Source organism: Leucoraja erinacea, chromosome 6 (genome assembly GCF_028641065.1).
Source record: "Leucoraja erinacea ecotype New England chromosome 6, Leri_hhj_1, whole genome shotgun sequence".
NCBI classification, from domain to species: Eukaryota; Metazoa; Chordata; class Chondrichthyes; order Rajiformes; family Rajidae; genus Leucoraja; species Leucoraja erinaceus.
The window spans coordinates 55,840,036-55,864,799 of NC_073382.1; the positions used below are offsets into that span (position 1 = coordinate 55,840,036).

Sequence of the window (24,764 nt, forward strand, 5' to 3'; positions counted from 1 at the left end):
CAGATTCTGGTTTAAATCGAAGGTACTGTAGACACAAAATGCTGGAGTAACTCAGCGGGACAGGCAGCATCTCTGGAGAGAAGGGATGGGTGACGTTTTGGGTCGAGACCCTTCTTCAGGTCTCAGGCACCTACTTTCCTGTAGATGTTGGCAAACTGATATTTAATTTTGTTACTTCCCATTAAAACAGTAACACCTCATATTTTTTTTCTTTCAGATTTTATTTCAAAATATATGTTTTCATAATAACTTCAACATCAGTTACTTAATTTTAGAGTCTATTTGTTTAATCAGGATTGATTAGTTATGAAACTACTGGCAGCACAGTGGTGCATCTGTACTGTTACCTCGCCAGTGTCAGAGACCCGGGTTCAATCCTGACTTCGAGTGCATTTGTGTGGAGTTTTTGCATGTTCTCCGGGTGCTCCGGTTTCCTCCCACATCCCAAAGACATGCTGGTTTATAGGTTAATTGCCCCTAGTGTGTAGGAAGTGGATGAAAAAGTGGGATAACATGGAACTAATGTGAGCAGGTGAGTGATGGTCGGCATGGACTCAGCGGGCTGAAGGGCCTGCTCCCATGCTGCATCTCTAAAACTAAAAAAATCAAAAACTACAGGACCATGTAATAAGGCTTAACCCGCCTGGGGGTGAAAGAAAGATTCATTTCTCTGCTTTTGTACATCTCATGCTTTGAAACACAGAAACACAGACAGAAACACTGATATCACCATCGATAGAGCAAATCTATCGGCTTTCATTGCCATTGGATAAGGGAGCACTTTAGACATACAGGTCCCTTATTTCGTTATTCAGTGACCTCATTCTAAATGTTTGGATTGCAATGGTTGTTGGAATCTAATGACTGTTGTTGCTCTGATTTAACACCATTGGCCAGACTTTGATGAAATGCACTGATAGTTGAACAACAAACATTGGTGATTCCTTCTTCCAATAGGAAGTATTTAGAGTCATGGAGTCATAGATTCATACACATGAAAACAGGTCCTTCGGCCCAACTTGCCCATGCCGATTAAGATATCCCATCTGCCTCTGCAATTAGCTTCCTGGCTTTCCACAATGTCCGATCAAAGGGATCAGATCAATCCCCTTGATCTGATCCTGCGGATTTATCTACCTTAATGCGTTTTAAATCTGTAATGTGGACTCTTTTCAACACATCCCTATTAACTTCCCCAAGTTCCCGGGCTTCCATATCTTTCTCACGAGTTAATGTGCGGCACCGTGGCACAGACCCGGATTCGATTCTGATGGTTGGTGTCTGAATGGAGTTTGTACATTGTCCCTGTGAGTGAGTTTATATCCGAGTGCTCGGGTTTCTTCCCACATTCCAGGTATGTAAGTTAATTGGGTTCTGTAAAAATTGACACGAGTGTGTAGGATAGAACTAGTGTACGGGTGATCACTAGTCAGCGCGGACATGGTGGGTCTAAGGGCTTGTTTCCACGGTGACCTCTAAAAACAAAACAAAAATAAATACAAAAAATATTAATTTAACACTTTGCTCATCTCCTGTGGCTTCACACACAGATGATCTCATTAATCTTTAGTAGGCTCAATTCTCGCCCTAGTTTTTCCTTTGCCCTTAATATACTTTACGATTCTCCTCCACCTTATCTGCCAAAGTTATCTCATGTTCCATTTTCCCCTCCTGATTACCCTCTTAAGTGTCATCCTACACCATCAATACTCCTCAACAAGTTCACCATCCCAACTTACTAAATATGATATCTTGACCGAAGCCTCAATATCTCGTCATCCAGCGATCCTACCCCTGCCGTTCAGACTAACAAAAACTTGCTGGTCCTGAACTTTCCTTTAGACTTTAGAATTTAGAGATACAGCATGAAAATCTTCCCGCGCCCCCTGCCGGTCCTGTTTACTAAACTTGCTCTCTTTCTGCATTTGCCTCAACCTTCTCAATTACCTCTCCATTATATTAGGCACCATTCCCCCTGCCAAATAAGTTTAAACCCTCTCAATTAGTCATAGCATTTCTGCCTGCCAGGATAATGGTCCACCTCCATGCAATCCATCCCTCTTGTACAGGTCATCCCTATCCCGGAAGAGATCCCAATGGATCAAAAACTCGAATCCCAGCTCCCTGCCCCAGCTGCTCAGCCACATAACCATCTGTTCCCATTTTCACTCTCACTAGCACGTGGAACCAGGGGTGTAACCCAGAGATTACTACCCTTGAGGTCTTGCTTTTCCACCTTCAGCCTAACACTCTTTATATTCCCTCCGCAGGATCTCATCTCTCATCCCTTTCTATCTATGCATGTTAGTTTTTTTATATACATTGTTTGATGGTAGGACCAACTTTAAAAGAAGAGTGCGAGAGGCGAGAGAGAAGAGAGTAAGAAGCGATGTCTGAAAGGAACTGCAATGCGGTTTTAAACCATTTTTAGACACAAAATGCTGGAGTTTTCAGCGGGACAGTTTTTCTCTGGATTTTATGTAGCTGGGGGTCAAGACCCTGTGGGGGGGAAAAGATAAACGGAGATGTAGACAGTGATATAAAGAGGGGGGGGGAAACTTTTTGAATATGCAAAAAAAGCACTGGAGATAAAGGAAACCGACATTTTAGCGTTTGTTGGGTCTCACGAGAACTGTGCGACTTGGTTGGGGAGGGCAACGAGGAGCGGGTGTGCAGGGGGAACTTGAAGTTAGGGAAGCCATAATGTATACCACCGTTGCTGTCGTAAGCTGGCCAAGCTAAAGAGAAATACTGTTTCAGCAATTTGCAACGAGGATGGAGGAGGCCTAGGCTGAGAGGTCAATGTGGGAATGTGAAGGAGAATGCTGTGCTTGCCAACGGAGAGATCGGAGGGTTCAGAACGACAAAGGTGTGTCAGACCAGGCGGCGCCTCGCCGAGTGTAAGAATCCACGGCTTAAACAGCGGGATACCGCTTCTCAGGGCTCCTGCAACGGCGACTTCTCCTAACCCGAAAGGACTGCGGGGTCCCTGGACAGAGTCCTGGAGCGGGGGACCTGACACCACTGCTTTCCGCGGCTGGAATGACTGTTTCCTCTGCGAGCGCTGGCGCCGGGGGCTCTAACACCAAAGACCCGTCCCCCGGTACCTCGCACCACCCGCAGAAGATGGCTTTAATGGCCGCTGGGACCAATCGCCATTGCCAGCCGGGGGCTTTGAAATTGACTCTGACATCGGGGGGAGGAATCAACAGTGGAAAGATAATTTAATTAATAACCCCAATTTAGTGCAACAAAGCCCAAAGTCCTTAATGGAACCAAAGGCAGTCTATTGTTTGTATTTTAGTGTTTGTAGGGTTCATTCCTGATGGTTGTTGGGAAGAAACTGTTCTTGAACCTGGAGGTCACGGTTTTCACACTCCTATACTTTCACAACGGCAACGGCGACTTCACCCGCCCGAGTTGTGGGGTTGAAGATTACCTGGAGCGGGGCCTTACATCATCGCCCCGCGCGGCTTGGGGGACTTTGCTAGCAAGAACGATGTCCAACACCAAGAACTGGAGCACGGGTTTGCAAACCCAGCAATAAATAGACACAAAATTGCCAGTAACCCAGCGGGGGCTTGAGCATGACTCGGGAGGGGAAAGGAGTGCAGCTGAGAGTAAGTCTTGGGTCCATCACCCTTCTTCAGACTAGTCAGATGGAAAGTTAAACGAATTGTTTGTGTCTTGGTTCAGTGATTATATGAGCAGAAAAAAACAATTCGAATGAAATCGTTTTTGACCTAAGCAAAAAAAATAACAATTATAATTGTATTGTATTGACCATTGTTAGCTGTGATGTTGGAGTGAAATGAGAGCATGAACTTGGTGCGGTCTTGGGTGGGGTTGCCTTTTGTTGATGGCAGAGAGAGGGTGTGCAATGGCACGTGACAATACTTGAAGTTCAGAAGCCATAATTTATACCACTTTGCTATTTTGTGAAGCTGGCACAAGTACCGAAGATGAAATACTGTTTCAAGTAATTTGCAACGATATCAGGGATCCGTTAGCTGGAGGAGAATAGTACCTGGGCTATTTAGCACAAGGTCAGTGTGGGTTTGTTTTGAATGAATTAAATTATTTTTGTCATTCAAAAACAGAGTTAGGTAAAATTCAGACTGACAAAGTCTCCACAGGGTCCCAGTCCACGTTTAGATCTCGCCGGATGTGTAAGAATCCACATCTTAAACAGCGCATACAATAAATGAGGTTAGAGGAGGTGCAATTGAACCTCTGCCTAACCTGAAAGGACTGTCGGGTCCCTGGACAGAGTCGAGGGAATCGGTATTGGGACATATATTGCATCTCCTTTCCGCCTTCCGCAGAGACTGTTCCCTCTGCAACTCCCTGGCTAACTCATCCCTTCCCAACCAAACCACCCCCTCCCCGGTACCTTCCTCATAAGCAAGGGGGATAAAAGTTATTGTTCTGGAGCTAAGGCTCAACCATATAGATATAGATAGATATGCCATTTATTGTCACTATACATGTACAGTGAAATTGAAAGCTGCTCGTACTCAGTGCATACATATAATTTAGTACAAAAAACAAGAAACAGAAAAACAAAAACAGAAGGGAGAAGGGGGTAGGTGCACAATTCTGCGGCGCTATATACATATATACAGATGGAAGTCCGGGTGTTGGGCTGTGAAGTCAGTGCATGTGTGAATTTGAATTAAGAGTAGTTATAATTTTCGGAAAGCAACTATTTCTGAGTCTATTTGTCCTGGATTTGATGCACATATAGCGGCTTCCAGAGGGCAGCAGGTCGAACAGTCCAAACGCAGGATGGGAGCTGTCTTTGATGATCTTCTTGTTGAGTGGTGGAATAGGCTTGTGGGGTCAAGTGATCTACTATAATTCATATGTTGCTATTATGCTTATCCAAAATATGGCTTTGCAGACATAGATCCATAGTCATACAGCAAGGAAATTGACACTTGGGCCCAACTTACCCTTACGGACCATAATGCCCCATCTACACTAGTCCCACCTGCCTACGTGTGGCCCAAATCCCTCGAAGCCTTTCCTATCCATGTACCTGTCTACATGTCTTTTAAATGTTGTTCCCTTAACTACCTCATTTGGCAGCTCATTCCGTACACCCACCACCATCTGTGTAACATTACAGAATGTTTGTAGCACCAGAGGACCAATTTGGTTATTTTGCTAATGTCATAGTTGTAAATCATAGTGAGTTAGAACAAAGAAACAGGCCCTTCGGCCCACTGAGTCCATGCCAACTAGCAACCACCCATTTACCCAAATCCTACACATTCCAGATTATTCACCCCACATTCTCATCACTTTACTTGAGACTTTACACTTTGGAGATACAGGACGGAAACAGGTCCTTTGGCCCACTGAGTCCACGCCGACCAACGATCACCACATACATTCTCCACACAGACAACACCTGTAGTCAGGATCGAACCCAGGTGTCTGGTTCTGTGAGGCAGTAACTTTACCGCTGCGCCACTGTGCCGCCCCCCCCCCCCCCCCCCCAGAATCTACCACTCAGCCACACATGAGGGGAAACCTATTTACGACTTACTGTCACAACTTATTGTCACAATTTACAACTGACTGACCAACCTGCTAATTTTTGAGACTTGAGAGGAAACTTGAGCACCCAGAGCAAACCCATGAGGTCATATGGAAAACGTGCAAACTCCACACAGACAGCAACGGAGGCCAGGATTGAACCTATGTCGCTGGAACTGTAAGCCAGCAGCTCTACTAACTGTGCCACTCTGTCACCCACAGTCTGTGCAGAGGAATCAGTCCAAAGATTCAAGAAGAGACAAGGCAGATATGTCTGCCAATGAATGGTAAATGGCTTGTGTTTAAGAAGGAACTGCAGATGCTGGAGAATCGAAGGTACACAAAAAAGCTGGAGAAACTCAGCGGGTGCAGCAGCATCTATGGAGCGAAGGAAATAGGCAACGTTTCGGGCCGAAACAAGTCTGAAGAAGGGTTTCAGCCCGAAACGTTGCCTATTTCCTTTGCTCCATAGATGCTGCTGCACCCACTGTGTTTCTCCAGCTTTTTTGTGTACCAATGGTAAATGGCTCACTGATCACTGACCACTCTCAGATATCTGAGCAGCACAGTGGTGCCAGATGGTGGAGTTGCTGCCTTACAGTGCCAGAGACCCGGTTTGACCCTGAGTACGGGTGCTATCTGTATGGAGTTTGTACATTCTCCCTATGACTGCGTGGGTTTTTTCCCCGGGTGCTCCAGTTTCCTCCCACATTCCAAAGACGTACAGGTTTGCAGGTTAATTGGCTTTGGTAAAACTGTCAATTGGCTCTAGTGTGTTGGATAGAGCAAGTGTACAGGGATCACTGGTCGGCGCAGACTCGCTGGGTCGAAGGGCCTGTTTCCACGCTGCATCTCTAAACTAAACTAGCGATAACATTGTTGTGACATGCTGCAGTAGACCACTAGGAGGCAGCGGCCACACTTAGTACAGAGTATCGTCACCTGTTCGGCTATTATTGGCAAGCTGTCCTTTAAAATGTGGAACAAGAAGTCCTCTGGGGAAATGGAAAGTTCAAACCAGAATTAGATTGTGCCCTGTCTCAGTACGTGCTAGCACACTTCACAACATCCACTGTATTGGGGAGAAGCCAAGGGTTGCAACTTGAAATGTTGGGACTCCTCGGGTGATTTCTCTGAGGGAGAGACACGTTGCAATTTGCTTTTTTCTTTCAATGAGTGTTTAAATAAAATCATTATTGATTTTAAATCAATATTATTGATTTAATGTTATTAATAATTATTATAATATATTAATTACTTATAAAACAATATTATTATAAAAATAATTTAACCTCAATGAATAATGATGGAACACTTTTCGGCACAGTACTTAAAAATCCATCTTGGTGCACTTCATGAGAATCGATTTCTAATGCCAATTAACCTTCAAAGCTACACGTCTGTGGGATGTGGAAAGAAACTGGAGCTCCTGGAGGAAACCCACGCGGTCATAGGGAGAACGTGCAAACTCCACATGGACAGCACCCAAGGTCAGGATCGAACCAGGGTCACTGGCGCTGTGAGGCTGCAGCTCTATCAGCTGCATCAGGGTGCCATCCTTATCTCATTTGTTATTGTTGCAGATTGACTAAAGGAAAATTAATTCTAGAGATAGAAGCAAGGAACTGCAGATGCTGATTCACAAAAAAAACGAGACATCAAATGCTGGAGTAACTCAGCGGGCCAGGTAGCATCTCTGGAGAACATGGATAGGGAATGTTTTGGGTCGGGACTCTTCTTCAGATTCTCAGGGGATGTCACCTGACCCACTGAGTTACTCCAGCACTTTGTGTAATTTAATTTTAATTCTAAAGAAACATTTGTTATTAAATTGGTTCCTTGCCTACTTCACTTTTACGTTGTCGTAATGCTTCAGGCAGAGAAACAGTCAACTTTCCCACTGTAGAGTGATTCTCTTCTGGTTTATGGTCAACATCTCAGGAAGAGGGAAATGAGAAATCCTCCAAAGAAGTGTAATACTTTGCAAGACAGAAACCTTAAACGATTTGCATGTTACACTGATGGACAATGACTGGTGGTGTTATGTTGCAGAGAATTTGACAAATCACAGGATACACTGCCCCTCCCCCCCGAATCAGGATCACTGTATAAGTACACGCATAGACACATCTATTGATAAAGAGAGAACAAGATGTTAATGTTTAAAGATGCAGCTATCTATATTACTAAAACTCTGATGTTGACCGCTTTTGGCCCATTGTGCTGCGATTTCCGACAAAACGGCGTCACCTACGGCCGTCATTTTTGGCCACCTCACTCAGAGCCCCCCTCCGACTTACGGGTACGGAGAATTTTTCCCATCAATGACAAATCATAGAGATATTAATGTTTGAAAAAAATTCACCATTCTCTCTGCTGCCCCTGCTGGAGGGAGGGGGAGGGACTATAAAACCAGGAAGCGGTGCGCCACACTCAGTCTCTGCAAGATGGGTGAAGCCAAGGGTCACGTCTCTCTGAGCTCTGAATAACACTGAACAAGTGTCTACACAACAGTGAGTCCCCTTAATGTGGTTTGAAAATGAAAATATGGTTTGTTTGAAGTAAAAAGGCACTGCATGCAAATGGTTGTTTGGATGCTTTGGCTTGAAGTTGAAAGGCACTACTTACTGCAAATGGTGGCTTGGGCGCTTTGGCTTGAAGTTGAAAGGCACTACTTGCTGCAAATGGTGGCTTTGGTGGTTGGCTTGAAGTTGAAAGGCCCTACTTACTGCAAAATGGTGGCATGAAGTTGAACGGCACTACTTACTGCAAATGGTGGCGTGGGTGCATAGGCGTGAAGTTGAAAGTCACTACTTACTGCAAATGGTGGCATGAAGTTGAACGGCACTACTTACTGCAAATGGTGGCGTGGGTGCTTTGGCTTGAAGTTGAAAGTCACTACTTACTGCAAATGGTGGCTTGGGTGCTTTGGCTTTAAGTTGAAAGGCACTACTTACTGCAAATGGTGGCTTGGGTGTTTTGGCTTGAAGTTGAAAGGCACTACTTACTGCAAATGGTGGCATGAAGTTGAACGGCACTACTTACTGCAAATGATGGCGTGGGTGCTTTGGCTTGAAGTTGAAAGTCACTACTTACTGCAAATGGTGGCTTGGGTGCTTTGGCTTGAAGTTGAAAGGCACTCATTACTGCAAATGGTGGCTTGGGTGCTTTGGCTTGAAGTTGAAAGGCACTACTTACTGCAAATGGTGGCTTGGGAGCTTTGGCTTGAAGGTGAAAGGCACTAACTGCAAATGGTGTCATGAAGTTGAAAGGCACTACTTACTGCAAATGGCAGCTTGGGTGCTTTGGCTTGAAGTTAAAAGGCACTACTGCAAATGCACTTACTTCCTGTTTGCACTCTATATTGATTTTAGATAAAACGCTACCACTAACAGCTGTGAGTTTTGGCCATCTTACTCACTCCCCCTCCGCTGAGCAGGTGCAGAGAATTCTTCCCATCAATGAAAAATAAAAGTGTTATTAGTGTTTAAAAAATATTGAGAATCTCTCTCCTGTCAATCACGCCATGAAAGCCACACCTTTTCCGGTGGGAGGGGGAGGGGTTATAAAACCCAGAAGTGTGGGTGTGGTTCAGTCTTTGCATGATGGGGGAGGTAGATGTCACGACTGAGCTGTGAATCAACTGAACACACTGGATGTCTACTGAATTGTGAGTTTGATGTTTTGTGTGGTTTTATGGTGGTTTCACCCTGCATGAAATGGTAGGAAGCTGCATTTGAATTTGGTGACCTTGCACCCTGCTTGAAGTGGAATGAAACTGCACTTAAAATTGGCGGCCTTGCATCCTGCTTGAAGTGGTATGAAACTGCACTTGAATTTGGTGCCCTTGCACCCTGCTGAAAGTAGTATGAAACTGCACTTGAATTCGGTGGTCTTGCACCGTGCTTGAAGTGGTTGGAAACTGCACTTAAATTCGGTGGCCTTGCACCCTGCTTGAAATGGAATTTCAAGGAATAGTCATGAGTCAACTGCCAGCCCACCAGCCGTGAGTGAGCTGCCAGCACATCGGGCCTGAGGGATTGAGCTGCCACCCCAAGAACCCATACCAGAATTCCAGAAAGCCCCCCCCCACTGGCCACCAATATTGGAATTGGTGGAGAGGTGGAATATTGCGTCGGGGTCCCACTTAGTCTAGTGAATTATATTTATCCATGTACAGGATGTGTGGTAGCATTTAGGTTTAGAGATACAACATGCAAACAGCCTCTTCAGCCCACTGAATCCATGCCGACCAGCGGTCACCCAATAACTAGTTCTAACCTCCACACTGGGGTTAATTTACAGGTGCCAATTTACCTACAAAGCTGCACGCGTTTGGGATGTGAAGGATACACCTAGAGAAAGCACAGGGCTGGTCACAGGAGAATGTACAAACTCTCAAACTCTGTACTGACAGAGTCAGGACCCGGGTCTCTGGCACTGTAAGGCAGCAAGTCTATTACTGTGCTGCCCATTTGATATCACTGAATTCCCTTGAGCCACTTTTCAAACAGCCACAGTCCAAATATTAAGCTACTATCACTGTCGATCCATCATTGTTCAGTCCAGATATAGGAATTCCATACCTGTTTTTTTGCTTTTTTTTTAATCATAAAATGTATTCAATTATTAAAAAATAATATTTACACTACAATAAAACAAGCCAGAACCCACCACCATAATACAATACAAACATATATCCATAATAAACTATTATACAATTATGATACAATCCTTATTGAGGATACATTCTACACCCTGCGGAGCCCAGTGGTCCCGGAACTCCCCCAGGGTGCCCGCAGACAGGGCGTATTCCCTTTCTTACTGCACTCGGGCACGGACGTATCCTCGGAAAAGGGGCAGGCAGCCAGCTCGGTCCATACCTCTTGGGTAGGGAGTTGATGCATTTGGACTTGGCAGTGATGGAGGAACAGTGATATATTTCCAAACCAGGATAGTGAACAACTTTGAAAAGGAACTTGGATGTGGTGGCCTACTATCCATTACGTTGTTAGTTTGCTCTTAGATATGTGAGTTACTGAGGTAATGTTTAGAAAAAAATCACCACTGACTCCAAGTATGTAATATCGTGAGGAAGATAATCAGTCAATTAGTCTACTTAGTTTAGTTTAGTGATACAGTAAGGAAACAGATCTTTCAAACCACCGAGTCCATGTCGACCATCGATCACCCATTCACTCCAGTTCTGTTATCCCACATTAGGGATAAACTATACCACAAACCTCCACGTCTTTGGGATGTTGGAGAAAGCTGTAACACCTGGAGAAAACCCACATGGTCAAAGGGAGAACGTGCAAACACCACACTGTCAGCACCCGAGGTCAGGATCGAACTCGGGATTTTGGTGCTGTGAGGCAGCTGTGCCACTGTGCTACCCTATTTCTCTTATAACCATATCTCCAGTTATTCATCTGATTTACAAGGTTGAGTCAGAACCAAATCTTGCTTGAATAAATGAATGCAAATCTAATTTTATAGATGCTACATTTGGAAAAGACAATATTTTATATGGAATGGTCAGGAAGTTATAACAGAACTGTGTGAATGAGTAGCTGCATTTTAGTATATCAGTAGCTTGGATAAAGGAATGCAAATCTAATCTATTATCACCTATCCATGCTCTCCAGAGATTCTGCCTGGCCTGTTGAGTCATTCCAGTATCTTTTTATCCAAATACTTGAATGACTAAAGACTCCTCCAGAGTACAAAAAGTAATCAAAAATACTAATCCAATGTTGACCTTTATCTTGAGGAGTCAGCAAAAATAAAAAGTGGGGGAATTCTATTTAAGTTGCACAGAAAGTCACGATCAGGTCACATCTGTGTTTAGCTTGCTGCAATCTCACATTCTTCATTATTTTCTTATTATTTGCTGGGATCAAGTCGTCCATCAGAATGGTTAATAAAGGGTTTGGTCTTTTAAATCAGAATGTCTGAAGCTCCAGAGTAATAACCCGTACCTCATTCTTTGTCAGACATAATCTTTCCCACTTTAAGTTATTGAGCATGATACAAAAGCTGGGTTCCCATGGAAACTGGCCATGACATTGTTGGTCATCGCCCCAACATTGTAGTTGGAAACATCACAAGCCTATTTTAACACAGGGCTGGTGTTATAATGCCCTAAAAACCGCTCTCTGCGGAGCAGATTCTTGCCCAGATTATATGACTTTTGCTCAATGTTCCTCACCACCAGGGCTTGTTTCTCTTTCATTGTTGAAGAAGTAGAGCCAACAGTGTGGCAGGATTGGGTAAAAATTGTTGGTTCACACAAACAGCTCGGAGAGCTTGCTGGCAGTTTCAATATTCATGTTTGCAGATGCTGTTTAGCTGGTGGGGTGAAAGGTAAGAACCAGGGTAAATCTTTGGAGCGAGAGCAGAACTGCAGGACATAGAGGAGACACAGGTGAGAGATCCATCAACGACAGCAGTGGGGGAAACCACAGACAATGGGAATCTCCTATGTCTGACAGTGGAAAGCCTAATAGAAACATAGAAATTAGGTGCAGGAGTAGGCCATTCGGCCCTTCGAGCCTGCACCGCCATTCAATATGATCATGGCTGATCATGATCTTGGGACCGCAATCTTGGGACCAGATACTGATGAGATGGAGAGAGAGTTTTATGTCTGCACCCTACTTATTTAATTCTGAAATTGTTGCCTCGTCTGACTCTTGCTCCCACTCATGTCATTGCTTTTTACCTCTTTATCTTGCACTAAACGTTATTCCCTTTATCATGTATCTATACACTGTGGACGGCTCGATTGTAATCATGTAGTCTTTTCGCTGACTGATTTTTCACTGTACCTCAGTACACGTGACAATAAACTAAACTACGTTAAACTAAACTCTGTTTAAGTGTTATGCATGTCTCCGTACTTGAGGACCTCTGCTGTATTTATTTATCTTTCTTTGTAAAGAGGCGTGGCTGCCACTTGTGGTTTGCTGGTTGTGTACCCTTGTTTCCTGCAAATAAAATATCTGGCTTCTCTACACTGGTGCCTCCTTTCTAGCGGAAACACTTTAGCCCACCAGATCTGGCTTTCTTTCACTTCACGTTCACTTACAGGACCTGGATCTAATATCAGAACTTCCACCATTGCTCATGCCATTGACAATTCACAATGTTACTGATGTTAATGTTTTCACCCAAATTCTTTCCTATTTTCAGAGGGCATATCCAATTTTGCAGCTCTTTACATAGAAACATAGAAAATAGGTGCATGAGTAGGCCATTCAGCCCTTCAAGCCTGCACCAACATTCAATATGATCATGGCTGATCATCCAACTCAGTATCCTGTACCTGCCTTCTCTCCATACCCCCTGATACCTTTAGCCACAAGGGTCACATCTAACTCCCTCTTAAATATAGCCAATGAATACAGCTTCTTTTGCAGCTGTTTTGCACACACGTAAAAACATTAAACCTCGGGTCTTTAATGATTTGCATGAGGGAATATGTTCTTCAGTTAAGCCACACGCAAACTTATTTCACAGTGTGTATCCAGAATCATATCATATTTGCGATGCTGTGATAGGCCTTTTGAGCAGCAAAATAATGACTGATTGTTTCTCCAGGCCTCCAGTCATGGGGTCCAAACATTTAACTCTGATAATACTCCAACAGAAATGGTTTTGCATTTTTTTCTGGTACTTCGCTAAAGGGGACATGGATCGACAAGTAAGTTTCCTGATGCCACATAAAAATCTTGCCCAGTTTCTAGCATTCCTATGCATAGCTATTCAAATATTGCTCTTGCAATCCTAATCTGCAGTTCTATGCAGCTTTCCTACTATTGCAAGTCATACGATGTGTCCAATGTTTTTACAGTTTTGGTCCAACAGACTATTGGATGTTGAAAACAGGGAATGTGTCCTGCAGTTTTACAATGCACTTTCATAATTTGTTATTCTGATCACCAACTTGTTCGTGCAACACAAATGCTTCTGGTATTGCAGCCGTGTGCAATATTGTTGCTTGTGGTTGAGGAAGGGGAAACCAGACTTGTTTACAGGCCAAACACAGTCAAAACCTTCATGTAAAAAATGCCAAAGTATTACAAGATAGTAACGGAATAAAGAGTAAAAGAACACAGTAGCTTCAGCAAATCAGAAGGGCGGCATAGTGGCACAGCTGGTAGAGCCACTGCTTCACAGCGTCAGAGACCCGGGTTCGATCATGACCATGGGTGCTTTTGGGGTGGAGTTTGCACGTTCTCACGGTGACCTCGTGGGTTTTCAACAGGTGCTCCCGTTTCCTCCCACATTCCAAAGACATGCAGGTTTGCATGTTAATTGCCTCTGTAAAATTGCCACAAGTGTGTAAGGGGAGGATGTGAAAGGTGGGATGTCTCAGAGCTAGTGCATGGGTTGCTGGTTGGTGGTTGGTGCAGACTCCTTGGGCCGAAGGGCCTGTTTCCATGCTGTGTCTTTAAACGAAACATCATGACTGCAAATCAAAGGCTTTAATAGAAATGCGAACAATACACGATGCAACATGTGACTTCTTTTAAACTAATTTTGTATCAGTTTTGGTTTGGCTTCTAGAGGTCATTAGGCAGAGGTCAGAGGTGTTTTTAGCGTTCTGGTAATGAACAATTTGTCTATTACATAACACCGTCATCCAGTTTGCGTGAATTATTATAATATTTGAAAGGGATATTAACTCTACTTGATACTGCAAGTGCTTGTATGTGGAAGATTTAATGTTATGCAAGAATATTCTTCTTAAGCGTGCTTGGTAGAGCAGCTGAATAAATAATGATGGACAGTTATTCAGGGGCCCTAAAATGGAATAGAACTATTTTCTGTTTTTTTTTTAAATTTTATTTGGAGATAGAGCATTGAAACAGGTTGCATGACCCATCGAGTTCAAGCTGACCATTGATCACCCATTTCACACTAGTCCACAGAGGAAGGCCACAAGGTTACTGGGAATACATGCAAACTCCACACAGACAGCACCCGAGGTCAGGATTGAATCTGGATTTCTGGCGCTGTGAGACAGCAGCTCTGCCAGCTGTGTCACTGTGCCATCTGTGCTGCAAAGGAAACCTTGCACTGCCATTTAGATCAACAGTTGGCCTCTCTGTAAAGGTGGTCAGTCATATAGAGCTGAAGTCAACACAGAATGCGTTAATTCTTACAAGGGTAGAAATACAGCAGAGAGGAATGCTTATTGTATCTGGGACACAGTTTAGAAATCAAATCATTAAGTGACTAAATAAAACCACTTGGAACTGGAATGCTGGAGTAACTCAGCAGGTCAGGCAGCATCTCTGGAGAAAAGGAATAGGTGACTTTTGAGATTATTTTTCAGTAGATGAGCTGCGACCCAAAACATCATCCATTCCCTTTCTCCAGTGATGCTGCCTGGCTCACTAAGTTACTCCAGCATTTTGTGTCTATCTTTGGTGTAAACCAGCGTCTGCAGTTCCTTCCTACACATTGGAACTGGAATAATGCCTTTATAATGGAGAAATAAATAAATGTGCATGTACACACTTATATGAAAGTCATTTTCAGTTGGACACACTAACATTTGCACTCACCCTTCTAAATACAGATTGCTATTGAGGGAGTGCAGTGTAGGTTTACAAGGTTAATTCCCGGGATGGCGGGACTGTCGTATGCTGAGAGAATGGAGCAGCTGGGCTTGTACACTCTGGAGTTTAGAAGGATGAGAAAATATAGGATTGTTAAGGGTTTGGGCACGCTAGAGGCAGGAAACATGTTCCCGATGTTGGGGGAGTCCAGAACCAGGGGCCACAGTTTAAGAATAAGGAGTAAGCCACTTAGAACAGAGACGAGGAAACACTTTTTCTCACAGAGAGTGGTGAGTCTGTGGAATTCTCTGCCTCAGAGGGTGGTGGAGGCGGGTTCTCTGGATGCTTTCAAGAGAGAGCTAGATAGGGCTCTTAAACTAGGGCGGAGTCAGGGGATATGGGGAGAAGGCAGGAACGGGGTACTGATTGGGGATGATCAGCCATGATCACATTGAATGGCGGTGCTGGCTCGAATGGCAGACAATGGCCTACTCCTGCACCTATTGTCTATTGTCTATTATTGTCTATTGATTCCATTATAACGATAAAACAATTCAGGGTCTTATATTTCAGTAATCATAGTGAGTGGTTTTGTGAGCTACAGTATATTAAGTACATTATGCAGAGTGAACATTTAACGCTGGAGAAGGTGACCAATAACCTTACAATGATACGATGTATATTGATCAATGTATTCACCTGTCCATACAAAAATTTGAAAAAGCTGAATTTCTCAAAATCACGCATTTCACTTTAATTCCAGTCTAACAATATTATAAATTTCTATCAATTTGAATTTCTTACTGCTGTACAACATTTGTATACAATGGAAATTAAATAATGTTTAGTTATCTGTAGGAAGGAACTGTAGATGTTGGTTTATACCAAAGACCGACACAAAGTGCTGAAGTAACTCAGCGGATCAGGCAGCATCGCTGGAGAAAAAGGATGGGTGACGTTTCGGAGCGCAACCCTTCTCCAGACTGAACATGTCTATTGTTTAGTCACAATGGTTTATTGAAATACAATACTATTTTAATATTGTCCATAGTAATACTCATTCAAGGACGTGTTTCAGCACTGCTTGAAATGAACTTGGCGGCTTCATCATTGAGAAAAATTAGAAGAAAGCAATGTAGAAAAAATGGTAAACCAATGGAAAAGGATGATCAATTGCCAGCTAAAAACCAGGCTGTGAGAGAGAATGATTTCCTAGTTTTTATACCCTTATATGGTAAAATGACACCACGATTTTATTAGGCAGCCAGCCACTCATTGCTTCAGCACCACACACACACTCTTTACAAGACGAGCAGCACTGTATGAATCTGAGGGGTTGATGATTTACCATTTTAACTCATGTCTGACCATCGGAACAGTGAGTGACTGTGACTGTGTGTCACAATTTACATGTCTGTTGTCATGCATATTTACACATGTTGATCTTTAAAACTGTCTATTTTTTTAATGAAAGAACTGAATCAGATGTAGCTGTGCTGAAAAGCATTGAGATAATCAGAAATGTTTCAAATTCCTGCTCTTGTTTCGAATTATAGGTGCTTAAAGCTTTCCAAGAAGCACAATGGCAGAACATTTCGACTGCCACTACTGCAAGGAGTCTCTCTTTGGGAAAAAATACATCCTTCAAGAGGAGAATCCCTATTGTGTGAAGTGCTATGAAAGTCTTTATTCAAATACCTGCGAGGAATGCAAGAAACCAATTGCTTGCGACAATAAGGTTCATATCATCTTTCATCTTCATTTGTTGAGGTGTAATGGCTGTACAATGCAAACATTAGCTCCTGCAGCTTAAAAATATTCTCTGCATTTCTAAGAACTGGATTGAGTAAATGAACAAAGCCACAAAGAAAATGCTAGTATTATTAATTCAGTGAAAGCTGACTGTTGTAATATAGTGATGTAGTCTAGAGAAGCCTCTCTAAATATAACAGAGAAATTACTGTTGAATTTCCTTATGTCATCTCGACCAGAGGATAGAAATTGACAGGATGTTAGATTTAGGTTTACGTTCATGTTTAGGTTTATTATTGTAACGTGTACTGAGGTACAGTGAAAAACTTTCCTTTGCATGCTAATACTAGCTGTATACATAAATACAATTAAGCCAAACTCAAGTACAATAGCTAGAGCAAAGGGAAGGATACAGAGTGCAGAATATAGTTCTCAGTATTGTACCTCACCAGTTCCAGAGACAAAGGCCAATGTCCACAATGGGGTAGAGGTGAATTGGACAGTACCCTAGCTTATGGAAGGACAATTCAGAAGTCTGATAACGGAGGGGAAGAAACTGTTTCTAAGTGGGATTGTGTGCACATTCAATCTTCTGCTGCTTTACAAGCAAGTCTGGAATATCTCGGGTCTAGAAATCAAATTCCCAATTTATGAAGTGTTGATATGGATCTTAACAATGTTGTATTTTGGATGAAGCAATGTTAATTAATAATTTTAAGTTGTTTCGCTCGAACTCTGTGACAAATCATGTTTACCAGACAAAACTTTCAACATGTCATGTTTTATCATTTAATTTAGATTATTAGATTAAGTTAACTTTTAGCACAAATGACCAATTCACAATATCAGGGTTTGGATTGTTGGTTTAGCATTCTGTGGTTTTATTCAAACTTTCTCCGGTTTTGCTGCTTTGCTTTGTAAACTAGTCCGTCTTTAGATCTATTTGGCTTCTATAACGCTGCTGCTGACAGTGAAGATGCATGAGCTGCTTCAAGCACCAGGGCTACTGAATACTTAATTGTAGCTGTCAGTATATGTGTAATCTGAGACGAGACATGTGGTAAGTGTTGCATATTTGGGAGAAACAGCAGGCTTCATATTTAGTGCTCCCAAATTCTCCACTGGCGTGACTCACTCATGGGATGTCTGGCTCCGTTGTGGGTTAATTAACTGAGATTGATTGATAACCAATTTTAGTTTAGTTCAGTTTAGAGATACAACATGGAAACAGGCCCTTTGGCCCATCGAGTCGGTGCCAACCAGCGACCCCTGTATATTAGCACGATCATACACACTAGGGACAATTTATAATTTTTACCAAAGCCAATTAACCTAGAAACCTGTACGTCTTTGGAAAACCCACAGGGTCACAGGGAGAGTGTGTAAACTCCCTACAGACAGCACTCGTAGCCAGGATCGAACCCAGCTCTCGGGTGTTGTAAGCCAACAAATCTACCGCTGTGCTAACATGCCGCCCTTGACCCTGCGACCCAGCTACACTAGTCCAACCTGAATTTGGCCCATATTACTCCAAACCTTTCCTATCCATGCAGCTGTCCAAATGTTTTTTACATTTGGGATCGTACCTGCCTCAACTATCTCTGCTGTGGCAGCTTGTTCAATATACCCACCACCCTTTGTATAAAATAGTTGCCCCTGAGATTCCTACTAAATCTCCCCCCCCCCCCCCTTACCTTAAACCAATGTCCTCCAGTTCTTAATTCCTCTGCTCTGGGTAGAAGATTCTGTGCACTCACCCTATCTAAACCTCGCATTACATTTCCTTACACATCTGTGGAGGAAATGGATAGCCAACATTTTCTTCAGACTGATTCTAGTAATAAGAGAAAGCTGGAAAGGAGGTGGGGGCGGTTCTCGTTTTAATATTTTTATTATTTTATACAATTTTTTATAACAAAACAGAACAAAACAAACAACAACAACAAAAAAATTAAATAAATAAAAACTGAAAAAGACAACAAATAATTATAATTTAAAAAAATAAATAAATAAATAAAAAAAGCCGCCAGACATAATATTGGTACAATCCACATGGTGCTACACAGTCAGGCATTGCAAAAGCAGAAGTAAAGGTCACAGGACTACATCACTGCAGATAATATGAAATTATGAAATTATTGGACTTTGAGATGGTTGATAAATGGTCCCCAAACACTTAAAAAGTTGTTTGGTACCTTGGAGTTGTAGAAGCGTATCCTTTCCATCTGTATGATTATTATCATTTCATTGAGCCATTTTTCGAAGCAGGGGGGTGTAGATGATTTCCAGTCTGTTAGGATCATTTTCTTGGCTGCCACCGTAGCAAGCATCAGTGTTTGTTGTTCTTCAGACGTGACAGGATGTTGTTCTTCGGTGGTTCTAAGCTTGGCAAATGAAAGGTGGGTACAGGTGAAGGGGGAATTGGAATAAGGGAAGAAATCTGGAAAGGAGGGGCGGGAGTGGGACAATGCTTGGCATGTGATAGGTAGATATGGATGAGGGTGATCTGATTCACAGATGGGTGGTGTAAATGACTAAGACTCAAGGTGAAAATGAGACCAAAGTGTGTCAGCATTAAAATGTAAAACCGGAGGGTAGGGATGTAGGTGGAAGGGGACGGGGGGAGAGGGCGGTAAAGTGGAGCACTGAGGTGGCACAATGGTGCAGCGGTAGAGTTGCAGCGGTGCAGCACCAGAAACCTGCGCTCAATCCTGACTACGGGTGCTGTCTGCACGGAGTTTGTATGTTCTTCCCGTGACCGCATGGGCTTTCTCCGGTTGCTCCGGTTTCCTCCCGCACTCTAAAGACGTACAGGTTTGTAGGTTGATTGGCTGCTGTAAATTGTAAAACTACCGCTAGTGTGTAGGATAGTGTTAGTGTACACCAATGGGCGGTCGGTGTGGACTCGGTGGGGCGAAGGGCCTGTTTCCACGCTGTATCTGTAAAGGCCAACCTCTAAAGTAAAGGAGAGAAGGGAGATAAAAGGGAAATGGGTGACTCGGGGATGAGAGAAGAATGTACTAAGGAGCAGAAAGGTATAGGGTGAGTTGAGAGAAATGGAAATGCATTAAGGTGGGGGTGGTGATGACATTACTACCTGTTCCTTTAAAGAAGCGGTGTCTGTATTAAGGATTGTTAGTGATTGCCAGACCTCAGAAGCACAGAGGAGTGTAGGGGTCATATGCATTGGCCTGGTATTATTGAGCGTTTAGGATTCACTTCATACTATCACGGTTTACATCATTACTCCCTACCTGAGCACTGTTTGCTTGGAGTGGATATGAAATCAACTAATTCATGGTATCGTGTGTTGTGATCAATGTTCAAAGCTCCAGTGATCATATCTGCAGCACATTCAGTTCAGTGTCATAGTCATAGAGATATACAGCGTGGAATCAGGCCCTTCAGTCCAACTTGCCCACACCGGCTAATTTGTCCCTTCTACACTAGTCCCACCTACCTGCGTTTGGTCCATATCCCTCCAACCTGCCCTATTCATATACCTGTATTCAAGAAGGAACTGCAGATGCTGGAAAATCGAAGGTACACAAAAATGCTGGAGAAACTCAGCGGGTGCAGCAGCATCTATGGAGCACATTCTTCAGACCCTGAAGAAGGGTTTCGTCCCGAAACGTTGCCTATTTTCTTTGCTCCATAGATGCTGCTGCGCCCGCTGAGTTTCTACAGCATTTTTGTGTACTATCCATATACCTGTCTAAATCTATATTAATAAAAGTCTGATCTTGACCTCTTCCTGTTGTTCTGTATATTGATTTTAGAAAAAACGCTGTCAGTTACGGCTGTAATTTTTGGCCATCTTACTCAGAGTCCCCCTCCGCTGTGCAGGACAAGAGGATTTTTCCCATCAATGAAAAAAATAAAAGAGTTATTAGTGTTTAAAATTTTTTGAGATTCTCTCTCCTGAAGGCCACGCCCCTTCCAGAGGGACTATAAAATCCGGAAGTGTTGTGTGCCTCATTCAGTCTCTGCAAGTTGGGGGAACAAGAGAGTCACGTCTCTCAGTCTCAGCTGTGAATAACACTGAACACATGTCTACTAAACTCTGAGTTTGGTTTTACTGACCCTGAATGCCCTTAATGTGCTTTGAAAATGAAAATGTGGTTGGTTTGAAATAAAGCACAGCAAATGGTTGTTGGTGGCACTGCAAATGGTTGTTGGTGGTGGTTGGTTTGAAATAAAACGCAACAAATGGTTGTTGGTGATGGTTGGTTTGAAATAAAACACAGCAAATGGTTGTTGATGGTGGTTGGTTTGAAATAAAGCACAGCAAATGGTTGTTGGTGGTGGTTGGTTTGAAATAACAAATGATTAAAAGTCTAAACTTGCCAACTTCCTGTTTGCACTGTATATCGATTTTAGATAAAACGCTACCACTTACGGCTGTGATTTTTGGCCATCTCACTCGGTCCCCATCCGCTCATTAGGTGCAGAGGATTCTTCCCATCAGTGAAAAATAAAAGTGTTATTAGTGTTTAAAATATGTTGAGAATCTCTCTCCTGTCAATCACACCTTCCGGTGGGAGGGGGAGGGGTTATAAAACCCGGAGGTGTAGGCGTGGCTCAGTCTCTGTAAGATGGGGGAGGGAGAGGTCACGACTCTGTCTGAGCTGTGAATCAACTGAATGTCTACTGAACTGTGAGTGTGGTGTTTGTGTGGTATTTTGTGTGGTTTTATGATGGTTTCACCCTGCTTAAAATGGTATGAAACTGCACTTGAATTTGGTGGCCTTGCACCCTGCCTGAAGTGGTCAGAAACTGCACTTGAATTTGGTGTCCTTGCACCCTGCTTGAAATGAAACTACACTTGAATTTGGTTGTCTCGCACCCTGCTTGAAATGACATGAAACTGCACCTGAATTTGGTGGCCTTGCACCCTGCTTGAAATGGTATTTCAAGGAATAGCCGTGAGTCAACTGCCAGCCCACCAGCCGTGAGTGAGCTGCCAGCACATCAGGCCTGAGTGACTGAGCTGCCACCCCAAGTATCCATTTAGCCTACAATGTCCATACTAGCCCTCTGGAAACCAGTCCCTTCAGCCCATACTAGCGCTCAAGAAAGCCCCACCCCCCCCCCCCAACTGCCCAAAATATTCGAATTGGTGAAGAGGTGGAATATTGTGTTGGGGGACCAGCCCTCCCGTGTGAACATGGGACCCAACAGGTCCCACTTAGTCTAGTATTTCTTTAACATTGCAATAGTACCTGCCTCAACTATCTCCTCCGGCACCTTGTTCCACACACCCTTTACGTGAAAAAATGACCCCTCAGCTTCCTATTAAATTCTCACTTTAGACCAAGTGTTCCCAGCCTGGGATGAATTTACCCCCGGGGGTAAGTTTGTTGATTCTGGATTTGTACATATTTTTTCTCATTGATTTTACTGTGTTTGGTTCTGGTATACCGGTATCTGTTCATTATTAGTTGTTCATAAATAAATGAAATAACTTTGTTATGTGCTATTAAGATTGCCAGGGGTAAACGGGACAAAAAAAAATTGGGAACCCCTGTCTTAGACCTATGTCCTTTGGTGTTTAAGAAGGAACTGCAGATGCTGGAAAATCAAAGGTAGACAAAAGTGCTGGAGAAACTCAGCGGGTGCAGCAGCATCTATGGAGCGAAGGAAATAGGCAACGTTTCGGCCTGAAACATTGCCTGTTTCCTTCGCTCCATAGATGCTGCAGCACCCGATGAGTTTCTCCAGCACTTTTGTCTACCCATGTCCTTTGGTTATCGATTCTCTGAATCTGGGCAAAAGACTACTTGATCAGTCTACCCGATTTATTCCTCCCATGATTTTATACACATTTATAAGATCAGCCATCTTCTTTCTGTGCTCCATCTCTCCCTAGCCTGCTCAACCTCTCCCTATAGCTCAGGCCCTCAAGTCCTGGCAACATCCTTTGAGAATTTCTGTTGTTAAATAATACTTGCTCATAAAACATCCTCAGCCAATTTTATCTCCTCACAATCCCATATGAAGGTATTGATCTTGCATTGATGTGCTTCGGAGGATGTCTATCATCTACTGTTTGATGATCAATGTGCCCATGAAGTCTGAATTCTGCCAATTATATTCAGATAAAACTTCAGTTATATCACCACTCAACACCCACTTGCTCTTCCAGCCGTGAATATCAATCAGTAGCAGACACACTGGCAAGTTTCTTATTCTCAGCTGAGCAGCCCTGGATAATTCTAATCCCTCAACAAGTGATCGAAGTGAAGACAGACAAAAGTGCTAGGGGTAACTCAGTGGGTCAGGCAGCATCTCTAGAGAAAAAGGATGGGTGACGTTTCGGGTTTGGACCCTTCTTCAGACTGAAAGTAGAGGGGAGAGAACTGGAGGTAGGAAACAACCGGAAAAAATCAGGGCCAACAACAGATGACCAAGGAAGGGTCCATAATGGACCATTGTTGGCTAGGGAAGAGGTGATAATGAAGGTATACAGAGATGTGAAAAGTGGAACTAGTAGGAAGACTAGAGTGGGAGAGAGGGAATGCATACCGCTGGGTTGTAAGCTGCCCATGCGAAATATGAGGTGCGGTTCCTCCAATTTGTGTGTGGCCTCGCTCTGACAGTGGAGGAGGCCCAGCACAGAATGGTCAGTATGTGAATGGGAGTGCGAGTTAAAATGTTTGGCAGCTGAAACTGGTTAAATAGTGATAGATTAGGATGAAATTTGAAACTATTTGGCCCTTATTTCTCAGCAGCTCAAAGACCTACTATGGAAGTTTTTTTTACTCTTTTCTTATTGTTTTCTTTTACTTTCTACAATCGGGTATTTCCAACCATTACATTTACTGCTGCTTAATATCACTGCATTACTCTTTAGACACACATCATTAACGTATTACACTGATGCGATGTGACAAGGGATGTAGTCAATCCCCTGACACGGAGAAACCTTTTTTTTTTAACCAGCCAGGTAGGGCAGGAGGTGGTGGGGTGGATAGAGGGATGAACTGAGTTAGTATTTAGGTTATCATCATGTATACCAAGGTACAGTGAAATGCTTTAGTCATGTGCTTTACCAGACAGCGGAAAGAAACACATGATTACAATCGAGCCATCCACAGTATACAGATACATGATAAAGGCAATAATGTTTAGTGCAAGATAAAGTCTAGTAAAGTCCGAATAACTAAATTCTGGGTCTCCAAGGAGGTAGATGTCACCATCAACAAGTGCATCCGTGTCTTTCCGAACTGGAAACCATGGATGACTACAGAGGTCCAGCGTCTTCTGAAGGAGCGGGACTTGGCCCACAAATCTGGCAACAAAGAACTGTACAGCGCTGCCAGACACAACCTTAAGCGGGGCATTAAATCAGCTAAAATGTCCTACAAGGAGAAGATAGAGGACCATTTCACCTCCAGGGATACAGCACGCATGTGGCAGGGAATACATCACCTAACAAACCTCAGGGGCAGCAGGGACCCACCGACAGCTGCAAATACATCGCTGGCAGAGGAGCTCAACCACTTTTTTGCCCGTTTCGAGAGAGGTCCGAATGAAAGAACCTCTCTCCAACTGGACCCTGCCGACCAGCCACTTACCCTCCAGTTAGAGGAGGTAAAGCAGGCCCTGAGAACTGTTAATGCTAGTAAGACTACTGGCCTGGATGAGATCCCAGGCAGGGTGCTCCGGGACTGTGCTCACCAGCTCGCTGGGGTATTCACAGACATTTTTAACCTTTCCCTAGCACACTCCTCGTGCCAGCGTGCCTGAAAACCACCACTATCATCCCGGTGCCCAAGCAGAAAAACATCAACTCCCTCAATGACTACAGGCCCGTTGCTCTTACATCTGTAGTCTCCAAGTGCTTTGAAAGGCTGGTCCTAGGTCACCTTAAATTATCTCTCCCCCCCCCCTCACTCG

At 43.5% G+C, this 24,764-nt stretch overlaps 1 protein-coding gene across 4 annotated transcripts in view; it reads left to right on the plus strand.

Annotated features, from left to right (window-relative positions):
• Positions 1–24,764, plus strand: part of LOC129698170 (four and a half LIM domains protein 2-like) — a 41,905-nt gene that overhangs the window by 2,563 nt on the left and 14,578 nt on the right. Inside the window, exons 1-2 of one of the 4 annotated variants that reach the window (XM_055637115.1) lie at positions 11,689–11,971; positions 16,670–16,851. In XM_055637115.1, coding sequence (XP_055493090.1) covers positions 16,696–16,851 — 156 coding nt within the window. In that variant the 5' untranslated portion in view covers positions 11,689–11,971; positions 16,670–16,695. Of the gene's footprint in view, positions 1–11,688; positions 11,972–16,368; positions 16,492–16,669; positions 16,852–24,764 lie in introns of those variants that run through there. The other 3 variants (XM_055637116.1, XM_055637113.1, XM_055637114.1) reach the window with 3 other exon arrangements.